The 18,812-nt window shown below is 42.6% G+C and overlaps 1 protein-coding gene across 1 annotated transcript; it reads right to left on the minus strand.

Annotated features, from left to right (window-relative positions):
• Positions 1–3,701: 3,701 nt before the first annotated feature.
• On the minus strand, positions 3,702–18,198 carry appbp2 (amyloid beta precursor protein (cytoplasmic tail) binding protein 2). Its single transcript, XM_010745535.3, has 13 exons — positions 17,753–18,198; positions 12,970–13,058; positions 12,188–12,339; positions 10,906–11,029; positions 9,853–10,021; positions 9,608–9,697; positions 9,400–9,467; positions 9,206–9,311; positions 8,495–8,619; positions 7,978–8,063; positions 6,356–6,546; positions 5,339–5,504; positions 3,702–4,138 (listed from the first exon to the last, which is right to left on the minus strand). The coding sequence occupies exons 1-13, from the start codon at positions 17,888–17,890 to the stop codon at positions 3,876–3,878; spliced, it is 1,767 nt and encodes a 588-aa protein (XP_010743837.1). The 5' UTR covers positions 17,891–18,198; the 3' UTR covers positions 3,702–3,875.
• Between the last annotated feature and the right edge of the window lie 614 nt (positions 18,199–18,812).

Below are 18,812 nucleotides of genomic sequence, written 5' to 3' on the forward strand. Positions count from 1 at the left end.
TGTGTTTTCGAGCTGTGTCGCTGTAACTCTGAGCCACACAGCCGATCTGCAGTGTGATATAGTGCGCTACGTAGAAATATGGAATCTTTACAGTTAGTGTCAAAGAAGAAGTCTGGCTGGCTGACTGCAAGGTAAAGCTGTAAAATATTCTTAATAAAGTGTACACTTAAACTGGTTCTGTTTTTTTTGAGGTGGTGTTTTTCTGCTGACCCTGTCCACAGCAGGGCACAGCTCTGCTTCTGTGCGTACACCATGTTCCGTCTACTGTAAGAACCTCATACGATCCACTTCAAAATACCCGAACTATCCCTTTAATGTCATTGTAGTGTACCAAGATTGCCTTACTTGGAAATAAGTAAGAGTAGACGTGAGAAAATGTCCGCATACTTTTGTCAGTTAAGTGTATGTAAACAGGATGCTGCAGGCAGGTTGAGAAACAGAGCCTTGTGATATAAAATACTATAATGTTGGTGTGTATGTCTCAGTGGTTGCATGTTTCATCAGTTGCTGAAGGCGGGAATGCAAGAGAAAAAACTGCATGTGGCGTTTGTGATCAATGATATAAGTTTTAATGTTTTTGCAGCTAACAGTGAAGCAGTAACAGGACAACAGTGAAACATCCCCTCATCACAATTGGTGTCAGTCATCTGAACTTCTCAGGGCTGTTGGAGAGATCACAGCTTTATTGAACTTTGTCCATATTTCCCAGCGAGCCCCTCTGACCCTCCTGTAGCACTCAAACTCTGCCAGTCCCTTTCAGACATCAGCAGATCACAATGATGAGCAGTATCTTCAGTCACACCTCGCCTCTTACATTCTATCAGTCGTTTTTTCTTTTTCTTGTTGGCCAAACAGAGAAATGTGACATTGTGGCGACATGCTGAAGTCTGGACAGGAAATACTTCAGTGAAAAAGAGCCTTTTGTGGAATTTTCACGGGTGGTACAGAGAAAAAGAAAAAAAAATCCATTGCGAGAAGAAGCGCTGATAGACCAGGCTGCAATTCAACAGGTGACATGTGACCTTTGGTTAAATGCAGTCAGGAGAGAACAAAGAGGATAGGAGATATGTTGAACCCAACTATCTTTGTATACAACTACAGCTGTAACATTCAACTCCATGTCTGCCCTGGAGGAATGCTCTGTGGTGTCGGGAGGGAGCGAGGGGGCGCCTGAGGCACCGAGTGTGTAGCTGAGCGTCCTTTTTAAAAGGGGGCTAAGGCTGGACCTCCTCAGCTAGAGCAACTCACATCAATGCTAGAGAAGGAGACGTCCGACAGCACTGAAGCGACAGCAAGGCAAAGCTCGTTCTCTTCAAATCAAAACAGCGGGGTGGCTTCGTCGTCGTGAAGGCATCAGATTTCAGACAGATCAGTAAAACTCTCATCACTCGTTTCTCTACAGAGCTACACACATCACACTTCTCTCAAGTCCTTCACTCTACACTCACTTAAAGGGTCCAATCGTGACAAATACTGCTCCTCACTTACCTCCAGTGGTATTTAGGCGTGCAGATAGTTTGTTCAGTGGGTGATATTTCATGTCTAATATTAAAAAAAGGTCATAAAAGAAGCGACGCAACATTTCCTTTTAATGTACTCGTCACTCCGGTTTTCAGTTACAATGGAAGAAAAACTATCTGCAAGGCTAGATACCACAATGACACTGGTACCCAAGCTGTGGGTCTGCACCCCACAAAAGGGTTTGTGAGTGAATTACCAAGGTAGAAAATAAGAAAATGCACAAGTGTACTACACAAAATGATGTTTATCTTTTGAAATACTGCACGATTTTCTAACTCTTCAGGCCTCAAACAGAACAGTCTGAGAAGATACAATCTGATGAATGACCAGGCGGGTATGCAGGCCCATGTAGGCTTATTACACATGCACAGTCTGACTATCTGTCCAATCATTTCTAAGAAATGTGAGCAGAGGAATGCCAAAGGGAACGCTTGATTTTCACACTGTAAAGGGGTTGACTTCACAACATATGTTGGTCTGTATTATGTGTTCATGTAAATTGGATGAATATCAGTGGATGCATCAGTTAACATTGGAACCAGCCTTAAAATTCATGATAGGTTGTAGTAAAGCAAATTCCTCTGCACTCTTTGTTGTGATGAGCGATTCTTTAAAACTCTGCGTACAGACCAGCACCTTCATGTCAGCGAAGCACCAGACTGCGGGGAAAGATTTGGCTTGACATCATTTCCACTGACATGAGTCAGAAAGTGAATAGGCCATGTCATTGGTTGTTTTCAGGGTCAGGTTTGTGCTGATTGGTTCATTCTGACTGAAGCGCTCTATAGTGAAACAACTGATGGGATTCTGGACAGAAACGGTGAGTGGGATGGAAATGTGACAGGAAGGAGTGGAGAGGAAAGGCCATACGCACAGGTAAACAGGCTGGAGACACACTCACACACAAATATACAACATTGGTCCCCATTTTAGTGCCCTTAAGGGTTTCATAGTTCATTTAGCACTTAGAAGTATGGGTCCGTCTACAGACAGATAACTGCAAGCTGGTGTAAGGCTGGTAATCATCAGTGGAGCACTTGGGCACCCAGAGTTCTATCTGTGTATATTCACACACACACACACACACACACACACACACACACACACACACACACACACACACACACACACACACACACACACACACACACACACACACTTTAAGATGAACAGCCAATGCGAGGCTCAGTAGCCTCTGCACATACAGCGTGTTCCTCTCCTCCCTCCCTTGTTTTAAAGTAAAAGTGATGAGCGGCTCCACTCAGTAAGAAAAGCATAACAAAGGGTACAAAGCTACATAAAATACACTTTGCATAAAAATATTGGCATTTTAATTATTCTAGGTCAGTACTAAGCTGGAAAAACGGTCAAATAAAGTGAGAGGCAGACCTGTGAGGCCTGTCATGTGTATAACAATATACCCACTGGTTCAACACATTCCACTGTTTGTAATCTGTCTCCACCAAAGCAGTTCAAAAAGGAGTTTCTCAGAGTCCAGTTCATTTACTCTGCAAAGGAAAACAAAAAAACAAGAAGCCTTCAATGAAACGTAAGGGTACAATCCGCTGTATCATGTTCCTGTACAAGTGTCAAAAATGACGTCTTCCATCTCTGTTCCTCCGAGCGATGACTGAGCTGATGGATGTGGGATTGAAACACAGATTTCACACGTGTGTGTGTGTGTGTGTGTGTGTGTGTGTGTGTGTGTGTGTGTGTGTGTGTGTGTGTGTGGGGTCCAGATACTGTCATGTCAGGTCCATGGCCCTGGAGAACTTGTTTTTTATCCTGCGGTGAGTCTCATGGCATTCAGAGCTACAATGGTTCCAATACAAAAGCAAAAAAAAGAAAGAAAAAAAAGTCCTCTGATTCCAAACTGAAAAGAAAAAGGCAAGTGAGACAAGAGGAGAGGAGAGGTCATGAGGAGTCATCCTTACAGGATGTTTGAGGTTGTTGTTTTCTTGTTTTTTCATCCCCTCGGTCTCGTGTGTGTCTTTCTCTTGAGAAATGCAACAGTCTGCTCTGGGGTGAAGCTGCGTCCAGTCTGGAGTTGCATCTCGTGGTTTGTGTGGGTGTTGTGAGGTTTGATAACGGTGTCTCTACTTCTTTTTTTTTAATTCCATGACTAAATATCTGTGTGTGTGTGTGTGTGTGTGTGTGTGTGTGTGTGTGTGTGTGTGAGAGAGAGAACTGGCAGCTGCAGTGACCATAAAGTCACCTGACATGCCGGTGATGCTTGAATTTACTGTGTATTACTAATTAACTGTGTGCAACTGAAGCATCACATTAGGGCTCATCATGTGTCCTCTCCAGGCTAAAGCCCACGTGTCCTTGTTTCCTTTCTTCCCTCATAAAAATCAGCCGAGACAGGGACGGGTGGGGCCAAGGCTCTGAGCCAATAGGAAAGCTTGTACCACTTCCTGGGTCTGCTGGGGCGTAGTATTGACGTCCTCCAGGGCGTCTGCGACGGCAAACTGCCGGTCCCTCAGCCGGTTCCAGTTGGACAGTATGTTGTGGTATTCAAACACCTTCTCGTAGTTTCCCACTGAGTTATAGAGTTTGATCAGGCCTCGGTAGTCGTACTCCAGCCCGCTATAACCTTCTCCGAACAGCTTCTTACCTATGAGGACACAACAGACATCACAAACCAGGGTTCAGTAGACTGAAAACTCATAGTCAGCTTTTTTCACATTCCATTAATCATTCAAGTCCATTTCTGAGAAATGATGCCAAAAATGTGAAATGTGGAAATGTTTTTCTTACAGTTATATTGTAACCTTTGGTAGACCAACTAACTACAAATGGATCAGCTGTTAATCAATAACAAAAACAATCGTTGGATGTTGAATTAATTACAAACTAATTAAGCTGCTAATACAGCATGGCCAATAAAACCACATTCTGGAACCTTTCTACCTTCAAAATCATGCTGATGCCACACAGACTTTTAAACACCACCAACTGTTTAACTGATTTTGGTAAAACTCCATATTATTTTATGGAAAAATGTTTTCTGGTTTTCCCGCCTCAATGCTTCATCAGTGATTTACAGTTTCCTGGTGGAAACTCAGTCCATGCTGCCCAGACTGGGAGCTCTAAGAACAAGGGGGGCGCTGGACAAGCGGGCAAGGGCAATGTAACCAGCAGCCTCGACAGACATAATGGCAGAGGAGAGAGTGAAGAGGAAGTTGACGGAGGAAGCTAAGAAGAGAAAAGAAGAGAGTGAGTGAGCGAGCAAGAAGCTGCCAGACAGAGCTTGGTGAAAAAAAAGGCTGAAAGACAGACACTGAGCTGGGCTGACTGCTGTTGGACTAGTCAGTAATATTAGCAAAGTTGTCAACTTGCTAGTTTTTGATCATCAGTAATGTAATCAGAACCAATACTTGAGTACAGCGGAACATATTTACCACAGTGGGATTACAGTCTGATACTAATGAATGAATTAGAAAAATCCAACATCATGCTGCTTTACGCCTTGGACATACATTAAGCATTGGAGGCTAGTTCCAGCAGCAGAGAGAGGGACACATGGGTCTGAGTCAGCTACCGACATTAGCTCAGAACTGGGTTCATTTTTGGAGCAAAAAAGAGAACTATGTTTCCAGGAGTGACCACAGGCCTGTATTACAAAGTGAGGTCCAGCTCTGTTTTGGTCTAACCCAGGCCTTCTGCTTTCCACAAGCAGGCCTATCTATGATAAATGGCTAACCTGCCAAGTTGTTATTTGTGCAGTACGGGAACCTGGCATGGACAAAAGTACTGTATTTACAATAAAGTAAGATCAGCATCAGTAACCATCCACCCCTTCCCTGTGTCTGACCGATAGCGATGGAGCGCAGGTAGAGCCTCTCTGCGTCTTCATACTGGTTCATGTCGTAGTTGTAGAGGGAGGCCAGGTGACCCACAGACAGAGCCACCTCGTAGTCCTCGTGGCCCAGAAGCTGCTCTTTAATCTGGATGGCTTTGATGTGCATCTCCTCTGCCTCCTGGTTCCACGGACACCCGCAAAACACAAGACACAACACAGAAAGAAACAGATCAGTCATCAGGGCGAGAAGGTGATTTCATCCACAGTGAGTTTGTTCCAAAGATTGATAGAACACTTTTACTGAAAGGCTCAGAGTTTGCAGCTATGACTGTTGTTGAGCAGGACCTCCGTCATGTGGCCCTGCTGCTGGACTCAATACAATGCAGCCATGAGGACTACACCATCACAGCATTGGATTTGATTGGTTCGATTATGGGAAACAACTGAAACAACTGAAAAGACCAGCTTGTGAACGGAATTATGGGTCCATTTTGACGTCAACACTAAACATGGAATATCCACGTACATTAAAACTACACGTGACCTGAAGAGGGATGGGGAATATTGTTTAACCATTCATTCCTGATAACCAAAGTAAATATTTGTACCTGAATATGGTCTTAAAGGTCAGTCTGTCTCTGTCTCTGATTGTTCTACATGTAGCACTTGAACAGCTTGTTTGATGAGGCTGATGTACCTCCATAATCCTGTACTTTGTGAGTTGTATCCATACAGTCGACTGCACTTGTAAGTCACTTTGGATAAAAGCGTCAGCTGCAGTGTAACAGGGAAACACTGTCCAGGGAACGTTACACTAAAGGGACTAACTCTGGACAATATTCACTTCACTCAGACTCATTTCAAATGCATAACAAAAGGACTGTAGATTTTGTCCTCTATCACTAACACTGACAGTGCATCCATGAAGCCAGTGTGAAGAGGAACATGTGTAGCTGAACAGTGTTTTAAGACAGTATGCACATGCAGGGAGACAAAGAGACAAACAATCAGTCAGACAGATCCACCCACCTTGAACTTCCTCATGGACTGGTAGAGTCGTCCGAGGTTGCCGTAGTGTTTGGCTGTCTGGACGTTGAACTCTCCGAAGGCCTTCTTGGCCAGCTGCAGTGAGGAGAGGTGAAGGTCATGAGCCTCCTGCAGGAGGCGCTCTTCTGTCTCCTTGTTGTGGCAGTCGATGGCGATCTCCTCCAGAATCAGAGCTGAGAGGATGATGAAGTCCGTGTCATTTTTTGGCATGAAATGAAATGAGGCTTTAAGTTACAATCAGTCTGACTTCACTGTGACCTTCTGATTCTTTAAAGAGGAAACAATATTTTGTTATGTTGAATAAAGATCTGCTGTCGCAGTACAGAGTGTCAGCATAGCTTTTCTATTACACAACTATTTTGGTACAAACATTTTTCCGCCAGTGTGGCGGATAGTCTTCTGAGATTTATGCACCGCAGGGAAAATCTCCCCACATTTGGAGCTGGTGTTAATCTCAGAACATGTATAGGACTGCACACACAGTCAGAATGAACATATTCAATGGGTGACTCATTTCCTCCTCAGAGATTTATTGTTGACTATGCATCTTGTAAAACCTGAACTCACACCTTTTAGATGCAGCTTTGTAATTTGTGCAAATGTTTTTTGATCCGGGCACCTTGGAGAATCTATAGTATACCGTATTTTCACGACCATAAGGCGCATATAAACGTCTTATATTTTTTTCAAAATGTGCAGCGCGCCCTATAGTGCAGTGCGCCCTATGTGTGTTGTTAAACCTGTGTTGAGAACAACGTGCCCATCTCACAGCCGATGTGAAAAAAGAAGTGAAACAAATGAACGCTGCACTTGTTGTTATTCCGGGGGGGCTGACAAAGGAACTCCAACCGCTGGACATCGGTGTGAACCGGCCGTTCAAAGTAAGGCTGCGAGCGGCGTGGGAGCGATGGATGACCGATGGAGACCACAGTTTCACAAAGAGTGGCAGGCAGCGCCGGGCAAGTTACGCCACAGTTTGTGAATGGATTGTAGATGCGTGGGCTAACGTGTCTACTGGCACTGGTGTTCGAGCTTTCGCAAAAGCCGGCATCATTTCCGAGGGGCCGCACGGCACGGAAAGTGACTCTGACAGCGAAGAAAGTGGAACTGGCATATTTGATTTAGCGCAGCTGTTTAACTCAGAAACGGAGGATGAGGACTTCGATGGGTTTGATTAATGACGATTACCGGTAATGTGCTTAAAAAATGTTAGTACTTTGTAATAAAGACTTAAATAAAGCACAATCAAACTCAGTTTTGCTCCCGCTCTATTTTTAAATACGCACACTTGTATACTTGTGTGTGTGTTGTTGTAAGGCGGTGCGCCATATGTGTGTGTAGACTGCGCCTTTTCGTACGGTGCGCCCTATGTGTGTGTTAAATACAGTAATGGCATACATAACGGAGACTGCGCCTTTTCGTACGGTGCGCCTTATGGTCGTGAAAATACGGTACTGTTTATATATAATTAAATATAAAAGTATAATGTGTTTTTTTCCTTCACAACATTCCATTATCTTTCTTTAAAAATCAAATGCCTTCCTCATACTTCCCCTGTACCCTCAGTGGGCAGAGGTCCAGCATCTCCAGGAAAGTCGCCTTACCTTTGACTCTCTTGGAGGAGGCCAGCAACAGATGGTCCTCGGGCAGAATGTGAGTTATGATGTCTATGGCACGTTCTGCGTGGAATCTGAGGGGACAAACATGCAATCACGCAACGCAGACTTGGCTACAAACTGGGTTCTATTTGAGATAAACACTTCCAGGAAAGTCGAGTGTTTCCCTTTAACAAAGTTGTTGTTGAATCAGGGTTAGAGAGGTCAAGGGCATTAGCCAAATTCTGAATCAGGCCCTTTGTATCCAGGAAAGACTGTCACTGGATCAGTGAGAAACAGCTCCTCACCATCTATTACTTCCTAAAACTATCCGTTCTTTTTCATGTATGAAATGGCACACGCCCAAAGCATGCAGCTACATAACATAAACATACAATGAGGAACAGAGCAGACCATCACAGTGTGAGTCAGTCTTGTGTTTCATATATAAGGGGAGCTCATGTCTAATGTAATTAGCTGGCTGGTCTTGGAACAGTCCGGAGTTTGTAAGATTCATTGCACTCACAGAGCGTTGTCAAATTTCCCAGAGCTATACTGGTGCACGTATGAGGAGTAGGCCAGGTCTTCATGAGCTGTGGCAACGTGGATGTTCTTCCCCCCGAACACGGACTGTCGGATGTCCAACGCTGTCTGCAATGTAAACAGAACAAAAAAATGACACATAGCACACATTCTAAAATGTAGGAGCATTTATTACACCTTCATCTTCCCTTTAACCTTTCCTTACCTTTCAAACCCTCCCTTGTTCCCTAACCCCAAACTCTACTCTCTCTCAGTTGCTGATGCCAGTGGTTGACAAGTCAAAGTGTACTGTAAGCGTCTGTCCTTTAATACACATCTTATTCTTACCAAATGTAAGGTTACGTTCAGACAGGATCAGGCGCTACGATGCATCACCACAGGGTGGTGTGGCGGTGTGTGACACGAGAACTTTTTAGTTCTTTATCAAGGCCAGCGCTCGCTCACTTTCATTCTGTCTATATCTCTTGACCAATGCTCCCTCTCTCTGAAGCTATTGGACGCAAATCAAATTAAACTTCTTCATGTCACTATCTTGCAGCATAACTTGCAAGGCAGACAAAGATTTAGAAGCTGGTTATGAAATGACCAAAGCCATTCCAAAAACAGTGCTAGATCCTGTCTAAATGCACCTTAATGTAATGATTACGTAAACACAGGTTGGTGGTAGGAAATTTCTTCCCATCGCTCTACTTACCTGGTAAATAGCAACTGATTGGCATATGTTGTCTACATTTAATAAGTAAAATCCATAATCTAGCAGCGTGTCAGAATACTTGGGATGCTTGTGTCCAAAATGTTCTCTGTAAGAAACAAAACACGGAATCAGAACTCATAATAACAGAAGGAATAATATAGATAGAGCTATAGAACAGCACCACAGCAGGTTACCTTGCTAGAAACACTGCATGTTTTATCAGCTGCTCTGCTTTCCTGAACTCCCTCTTCACCACGCAGGCCTGCAGCAGAAAGACAAGTCAGACTTCACACAATCACGTCTGCTCGAGGGATTTTTCCTTCAGACACAACAGATGTCTGTGCTGTGGATACGTTCTGCACAACTCAATACCATCGTGTAATATAGATGAATGAAGTTAACCTTAGAAGCTTGCCGGAGCACATCCACCACTACTTTAACAGGCAGCCCTGGAGTTATCTCCTTCATAGCCTCTATACACCACCTGTATGCCTGGAAAGACAAACACATTCCATGTTGTGTTAGTGGTTGTTGTAAAATGTGGTTTATGTTGAAAATACAGCAAATATATGTGCATTTTTAAGCATCGTCCTAACCTTGAAAACACAATGGTTCAAATAAATCATTTGCCAAACAGACATAAGTACCTCATCATAGTGGCTTTTGGCGAAGAGCAAGGCACAAAGCTCGCCGTACAGCGCTGCCTTGTTGGCCTGGTGGCCATGTTTGGCTAGTTTGTCCATGTAAGACTGAGCAAGCTTGAAGGTCTCCTCCCCTAGGTGGTACTTACAGTTGCCATTGCGGACATGAAGCAGCCTATGGAGGCATAAGAGGGAAATGTAATGACAAGCTCACATGTATCTATCCAGAACAGAACAAAGGAGTAAGCTCTCTGGTTCAGTCATCATTTGTCATATTTATTTGTCATTCATCAACATCATCTTCTATTTTTCCTTTATTCTTTTGATAGTGATGGTTCATAATCATTACTGTTAAACAGTTAGTTGTTTTGGCACTTCTCATAGTACTGTATAAGATTAGAACTGGCAGAGTGGTCACAGTTTGAAAGTGGAGTAAAAATGTCTGCAGTGTGACAATTTACTGATCTCAATTAGAGCTCCTGTGTGTAGAATTTGAGATTTGCTGAGAGTGGAGAAACAGAAAGGACAGTAAAGACACAGAAAACTAGAACAGATGCTGCCCCTGTATAGGAGCTGCTTGGTGCCAGTTTGTGCTATGGTTGTGGCAGGTCAGGCTAACCTGGTGAAATAGATCTTCACTGCAGCCTTAAAAATGAAGCATCTTATCAGCCTGAACGTGTGTTTCATCTCCAGCTCTAATAAAACTACTCCCTTCAGAGTTAAACGGGTTGCACAGCCCGTTAAAAATGACCCTACTAAATACACAAAGTTATACATGATGAAATGAAATGCACTTCTATCACTGACAATCATCATTTCTAGTGGGAAGTGAAGCTGAGCCACCTGTTGTGAGAAGTGGAGCTGTGAGTCATAATGACTCATGCATTATTGAACAGGTGTGATGACACTGGACCAACAGAATTCCAGACACAAACAAACCTGCCTGATGCTTTTCTGTGACAAACAAAGAGTCAGTGGTCAGGAAAGTAAACTAAATCAACACCAAGGAATTATTGGTTAATAAACATAAACTGAACGCCCACAGGTTTGGAGACTCACCTGACACAGCATTCCACAGCCCGGAAACAGTGGAGGACCTCACTGTGGAGCGTGCACAGCTGCAGGCACGACAGAAACACTTTCTCTGCATCTCCATACCAGCCCGCATCAGACAGGAAACCACCTACAACCACAAAGACGGCAGTGGGGAGGTAGACTCAGCATCACTTGTGGTAACTGCTGGTTCAAGTATTGGGGTTTTTGGTTGATGATGATGCCCTACTGTGTGCCTTCATCTGATGTTCTATCATTTCTGTAGAAGTGGTCAGTAAGACTTAAAGAGTCATCTGCTTGGATAAAACCACAAAGCCAGTGAATATTTTGAATATTATCATCAATTATGTTTTGTTGCAGTCAGTACAGATGTTGAGGCAATGGTTACATGACAAACTGGCTGACTGTATTACATGGAATGTGTCTATCCCCATCCCCATAGACTGCTGCGTGATACTAAGGACATTTGTACCTTTATACTTAATAGTGCCTCATATTGCATGCATAGTTATGTATAGCAGTAGTAAATGTGGTCTGACTAGATTACATTAAATCGACTTTAAATCAATTCAATCATTATGGCTCGCTGCCAATGATCCAGCCTGTGGCTGGTCCCTGATGTGTTTCTGGCTGGACTACAGCAATGTGAAAGTGTGTCCTGACTTAGTGAGTGAGAAATGAAGGTACACCATTGGTCAGTTGAGTGTTGAAGTTTCCCGATAGTCTGTTGTTCTTTCAAAATAAAAAGGTATCAATAGTCGGGATGTAATCAACATTTGTATATACTCTTGTGGGTTTCCGCAGATGGCACAGAGGTGGGTTTTTTTCACTATTACTGAGAGGTCAGGAGGCCACAAAACATATTCCATCCCCATAATACATGACAAAAGCCAAAGTATTCATAAAATTAATGTATTCTCATGAAATGAGGGTTATATATCCTGGAAATTTGATTCAGCTTTTTCAGATCCTTGAGTAAAAATTAATTTAGACTCAAGAAGTCGACACACTTAACACAAGAGGTGTGATGACATCAGGGTCAGGGTAACTGCATTGAGCATAAACAAAGTTTTACAGCGGGTGGGACAGTCTGCTGTTACGCCCTCAGGAGAACATTGACCACTCACAGTCCAGCCATATACAAAGTCTGTTCGACCCAGTCTTGTTCCTATCAGCTCATGCTATGGTAACATCAGTGTGAGGAATGAATGACCTCCACTTATTTATTGTCTGTTCCTGTTACAAATCAGTGTGTGTGTGAATCCCCCCATCCCGTATCCCAATTTACCCAGCACAAAGCCGAACTGGATGGCCTTCTCTTTGACATGGGCGTCAGACTCTGCGATGTAGGAGCAGCGGCGGCTGAAAGAGTTTGCCAGAACTGAAGCCACTTTCACACCGTGGTCCATCAGGGCCTGAAAGCAGTGGTGCAAGAGGTGTCTGCAGGAGGGGAGACAAACAATTGGACCATGTCAGTGGGAGGCAGAACTACTACTGGGCAAATATACTCTTTGTTCCATTCAAGCCTATACAAAAAAATAATAATTTAAAAAGACACCCATAGTACTAACGGACACCACAAACATGTGGCTAATCAGTGAATGACAAGACTGATGACTGCTGATTGTATTCTCATTGAGCCTATCAATGCAGGCTGAAAGCAACACACAGCACAGAGATAACGCAGAGAGGACATCAATAATGTACCTTAACCTAAAGGAGACTCTAAAGTTTTTTTGGGGGGGGGGGGGCTGCACAGGAGAGGAATGCTCAATAGTTTAGAGAAAACCAGCTAAGACAGAAGAGGAACAGAGCAGTGAATGAGGGAAACACGGGCCCAAATAAAAGAACTTCAATGTCTGCAAGAACTGCTTCATCACACATGTTTGGTAAGCAAACAATATCCAACCTTCAATGAATGCAGCTTACTGCATATACAGCATAAAGAGCTGTGATAACATCTGGTTAAGAGACCACAGTCTCCAGAAGCATTTAGTGAGACACCTGATGGGCTCGGTGTGTGGTGTGGTGTGAGGTTTCAGCCACAGTTTGGCTTTATTGTGTTCTTACCTTTTGTCTGAAGCCCGCAGCACTTTAGCAAACACCTCCAGCTCACAGAACTCTCCTCCCAGCTGGCAGAGCCGGCCCTGCTGGTAAAGCTGAGACATAGAGAGAGATAAGGTGAGCAATAATACAGATGTTCCTCATCCGTTACTCTACAGGTAATACCCAATCTGATAAATATGACGCAGAAGGGGACAGGATGTCCTTTTGTTTTATATTGCAGATGTGTTTGAAGACACGACTGTCCGCTGTTCAGGAGCTAAAACAAACAAAAGAAAATGTGCTGAGCAATAAGTTGTTATATTCAGTGGTTCTCAATGGCTGATCTATGGGGGACACTGCCAGTCTCAGCTACGTCTCTTCAACTGTAGATATCGGAGAATCCTCACTTAATGTCTGAGTGATGTGAGGTTAGATGAGAAGCCGGTTCCTGTGGTCCAAACCACAAATCAACTGAAGTCACACTGCTTGACAAACAGCTCATTTATTATGGCAGTTGTGTTGTGGTCATGTGCCTGTGAGAGTTGGTAGCAATGGAGGAAAACACATTCTTTCTAGTGATGAAATGAAGACTCAGTGAACTCAAGTGTGTGTGTGTGTGTGTGTGTGTGTGTGTGTTGTTTTTTTAATTTCTCAATTCTAAGATGTGGATGTGGACGATTCTACATGGATGCAGAGAAAGATCATGATTAGAAGTTTGCAGCCTTTATTAAATTATGCTAATGTTGATAGGGTGGACAGTGAAGTCATGTTGAAACGTCCCTCTCTTGCACTGAATTGTGGGTGAACACAGGGCTGACAGACGATCTTTGGCCAACCAACACCAGATTTATTTATATGTCACAGACATACGACAGCAGTGAGTGATACAGCACACACACAGTATTTTAAAAGCTGACGTCTGGGCACATTTCAGATTTTATGAACTGACTGAAAAGCACCAACATTTGGGTTTAAAATCTCCTTCACAAAAGCTGAAATACTTTTGGAGGTATAAGAAATTTAAGAAACAATGTTAGTGGTTTTCTCCCTGAGCTTATAGACTGTGACCATAAAGAATAGAATGTCATGAACAATCAACCTGCTTTTAATATGCTCCATCTTTGGCCTATTAGCTGCTTGCTGTGGCATCATGGATGTTGCCATGTTGGATTTGCAGATCCAGAAATGATCATGTATGAGAGTGTGGAGCTGGTGGCTGACACAGACTTTTTCATGAGCCCAGTGTGTTGTGCTGAACTAAAGCATACCCAGACATTTTCTTCAGAAAATGGATCCTTTAATTAAAAAAAAGGAACAAATGCTGTGAAATATTTCTCTATTCCTGACTGTCCATTCTCATCACACCCTGAACAGTGTTTCTCTGACCTTGACTGACTCATATCTACACGAGCTGCTCTGACCCCTACTCATCCGTCTGTCTCATTTACAACCTCAACATCAACATGATGACTGCTTCACTGTTTCCATGCATTTCTTATCTCAAGCTGGGATTGTAATATTCTAAAGATACTGACTAAATAATATTAGAGTCAAGAGTAATGAAGCATGCCCTGAAGATAACTTCTGTCATGATTTGGCGCTGTATGAATAAAAATGAAATGAACTTGTATTGAATGGATTAATATGTTGTGCTTCATTTAAACATTGGACCATTGTTAAAATCTCCGTGTGTCGCTCTCCAGAATCTGACTCTCAGGGGTCAAAGCAACACATGCTTCAAGAATGTTTGGTGGAAAAATGATTCTGATCTACTGACTTTGACAATGAACACATATCCAACCTGCTTTCACGATTGGCCCGTTAACCAGGGTGGAACACATGTCGCACTGTACTTTGCTTTTGTCAGACAGCAGCTCATAGTGGTATTGATGCTTTAATTCCACAGATGTGAGCTACTACCCTGCTATTTGAAACACACTAACAAGGAGGACAGAGAGAGTGCAGGAGAGTGGAGGATACTGTGAGGTATTTTATGTAATGTCACTATGTGGGATATGTATGGCTGAATAGTGACTGCCAGTGACTCATTTGTGATAGCAGTCTCACACCAATGGGCCAAATGTAGGTTAAAAACAGGTTCAGTACAGGGGCATGACATTGTATTTATTGGAGTACAAATAAATAAAAAGTATTAAAATCCAACTGCATTTGTGTTACATTCTGGCTATATATATGCTGTTTAGTTGCTCAAACATTTCCAGAAGATTGTAGCAATGTAATGTAACTCATATATATCAATCAACAAATCAGCACCAGTGACTGGACAGTCCACTGTTGAACAGAAAGTAGACTAACCAGTGCTACCTGTACTCAGATTATTTTCCGGTAACGTATTGAATTGATTGAATGTTATTATATTATTGTTCACACGCATTTTTAGTTTTATAAATAAGAGACAGAAAGTAAAATCATTTCATTTTATAATGTTTGTCTGTGCGGCTGGCAACATGGCCATGTTGTTTCCATTTAGTTTTCTGAAGCCTACATCATTCATACATTTTCTTTCCAACTCATTTGGTGGCAGATGTCTGGATTTAGTACAGTTACAAGGCACCGCAGGCTGCGACGTACAGTTTGTGACTTCGAGGCCTTGTGTATAGGCTGTGACGTTGAGTCCTCGGTGTACAGCCTGGGATGTATAGGCACTGACGTACAGGCTGGGGTGTATGTCATGATGCTCAAAACATCATGACATGAACTTAGAAATTCTGAATTTGATATTTTAGAAAGCAGAAAAGGGGTAATAGACTGGAAACAAATATTTTTCCATACTGAAAATGACTAAAAATGAAATTCCATACTGTGTGGGAGTTGAGCCATCATACACACATTTCCAGTATGAAAGGGGTCTCAGTGAAGGTAGTTTACCCTGCCTATGAGAACCTTTAAGCCATGTTTCTACCTAACAAATCTAAAGGGTATAGTACCCTTGGAACCCGTACCAACATGTGTCTAAACCCTCTCTTTGCATCTCCACCGCAGACAGTGCTCTTAAACGTTGGCAGGGCGCTTTAAGACTAATCCCATTCACTTTTGCAGCGGTTGGGAAGCAACAGACGATGTTGTAGCATTAATAAACTGACACACTGTAACCGACACTGGTCATTTACTGCCTGCTAACCATTTTACTCTGCTCTGCTTCTATTCACCATCATGTTTTCTGCTAAAGGACACACAGGTTTTGTGTTCTTTTGTCTCTGTATGTGGTTCTTTATTACAACAAGGAGGCTAGCTTTGTTTGAGGAAAGGCTTCACACACCACAGGGAGGGAAATTCTACATGAGAGCACAGACGACCAGACTACACTGGTTCAATGGGAGGTCTGCAGTGCATTAACTTGCACTGAACCTCAACAGTATCGGGATATTGAAAAAACAAGTTATTCTATTGATACCATTCACAACATTTGTGGATAGAAATGTAAAAATAACCGCTTAATGTCTGACAAATGAAACTGGTGGCCCTGTGACACACCTGCATGTTCTCAACAAGATATTCAGTGGGCGTTCTTCATGGGCTTCACCATGTTGCCACAGACTGGCAAAAATATCACTGCATGTTGTTTTTGGATTAGTTGTTGCCTTGGCAACAACTACTCTTCCCGGGTAGTTGGGTCCAGATATCAGCAAAATGGTTTAACCCAGATTCACATTTACAAATCAGAAGTGGATGCATGAAAACCAGAGGGTAAATAACACATGTAGTATCCCATTGCTACCATTTATGACAACACATGTGTATTATATTATTTATAGGGTTATTGTTATGAAAAACAAGTGCCTCAGTACTGTTGCATGTGATTCTTTTACATTCAGAGGAGTGCAACTGTGATGTGGGCAACATTTCACTCAAGCAACTGTTTTTCGTTGTTGCTGCACATGTTTATGGGGGTATTTTGGTAATAATACCGCCACTATACACCATAGCTGGTTTGGTGTCACCTAGTTTACTACAAGTTCAACCTGTCTCACAGTGAACCACGTCCACAGCATGTCTGGTCTCCATCTCACAAACATTCTGTCAACACACTTAGAACGTGAGGTTACCTGATTTACTGCAACACAGACACCCAATGGGGTTGTTACACTTCTCCTGAACTCATGTGTTACTCTGGTCCTTAATCTTCATTTTAGTCATTCACGATTCCTGGTGTATTTTATAATATAGACACCATTTTTAGTTTAAATACACTACTGTGTGTATGCATTTAGGAAACTCTTCCTTGACATGAATAACAACATTAACAGACATCAGATGTGAGCAGTCAGAATGTGAAATGAGTAAACAATAACAGGAGTGTGTGTTGGTGTCTGATTAGGGAGGAATGTGTGTCCTTGCACAGCTGCCAGTGTAAGCTGTGTTCATGACCTCAGCCTTTCTAAAATCCTACTTATGGCTCAAAAGCACGACTGTTTTCAATGTGGCATTCAACCAAGAAAAAGAACTGGTTTCAAAGTGGACATGTTTCAACATATTGCTGTATGTGACTGACGGAAAGTGAGCAGGTCTGCTGCATCTGTACGTCTGCCCGAATAAGAAAGCCTGCTTTAAATATAGTGGGTCACAACAAAGCTAGAAAGCACTGACACGAAGTCTATTATCCGAAAAACATTCACTATACAGATATAAAACAGTAGCTACCTTGCATTTTGAGAACACGTAAGCTGACCGTTGGTTTCGTCTTCGACAGTTAGCCTAACGTAATTTAACGTCAGCTAACGTTAGCAGCAGCGTTAGCAGCTGAGCACACGGAGCCGTACTGTCAGATACACCTGATATATCTTACCTTATAATAGACATCGAACTGTATGTTTTCCGGGAGTGAGCGTATGTCCCTTCTTGAGCGGCTGTAGTTATCCACCACAGCCGAGATAGCGGTGTTGTACAGTGTTTCTGGGATCCATTCGAGCTCCACAGCAGCCATGTTGTTTTCCCTCTCCAAAAAAAAAAGCCCAGCAGCTTCAGCCCTCCCCGGCTCTCCCTACACTACCTTACCGCGATGAAAGCACTTCCTCCGCGACTCCTCATACAACATTCACTTTAAAGCGAGGCCACGGATACTCGTACCGCCGCTAAGTCGCCGCTACAGCCCCTCAAACCGCTGTTTCATTTCCAATTTTTCTCCTTCATCTCCAATTATTCGTCGACCCTACAGCAGTTCCGTGCCCCCGTCCCGACGCAAGCCTTCACCAGCGCTGACGCAGTGACGTAATTGTGCGGTCGATGCAAAAATAAAATAAAAAAAATAAGGGCTTTTAAATTCAAAGAACAAAAGTCATGTTTTTGGACAAATATGCAAATAAAAAATACTTCTATACAGTGTTTATTTTCCTAATCTTGTTTATGTTAAAAGGGTTTCTCATTTTACATAATAAAGACCCCGTTCCACCCAAAACTCTGCTCAAACACCCTCAGCTGGCAGCTAAAACGTACATAAGTACAATACATAGACATAATACGTTTCCTTTGTGTATTAGGATGACTTTATGAGTTCATATATTTGTATTGTTCACATCTTTGGTTTCCCAAAATTGTGCATTTATGTGTAAAAATTGTTACATTTCCTGCAGTTTATGGATGCAAACATATAGCTAAACTACAGCTGAAGATCACTTGTGTCATAGATCATAAAATCTATCACAGTTCAAATGCGCACATATAGGATCCATGTAATTTAATATCAGCAGGGTTGGATCAAAATGTATTATACTATTGTCTGAGGAATATTTAATGCACACATTTAGTCGATTTGTTTTTGCTCTGGTATGTTGTCCATCAACAAAACTTTTTTTTAAAGATTAAATGTAAAATATTTATATAACGTGAAACACAGACTGTAAACTGTT

This window comes from Larimichthys crocea, chromosome VII, assembly GCF_000972845.2.
Source record: "Larimichthys crocea isolate SSNF chromosome VII, L_crocea_2.0, whole genome shotgun sequence".
Lineage (NCBI taxonomy): Eukaryota > Metazoa > Chordata > Actinopteri > Sciaenidae > Larimichthys > Larimichthys crocea.

Bases quoted from the DNA above. Each gene is read 5' to 3' on its own strand.
- appbp2 (XM_010745535.3), bottom strand. From the start codon at position 17,890: ATGGCTGCTGTGGAGCTCGAATGGATCCCAGAAACACTGTACAACACC. The intron at 8,620-9,205 runs GTAAGTAGAGCG...TTTACATTGCAG, and splicing joins AATCAGTTGCTATTTACCAG to ACAGCGTTGGACATCCGACA. The intron at 4,139-5,338 runs GTCAGACACAGG...GTGTCCTCATAG, and splicing joins CCTGCGCTCCATCGCTATCG to GTAAGAAGCTGTTCGGAGAA.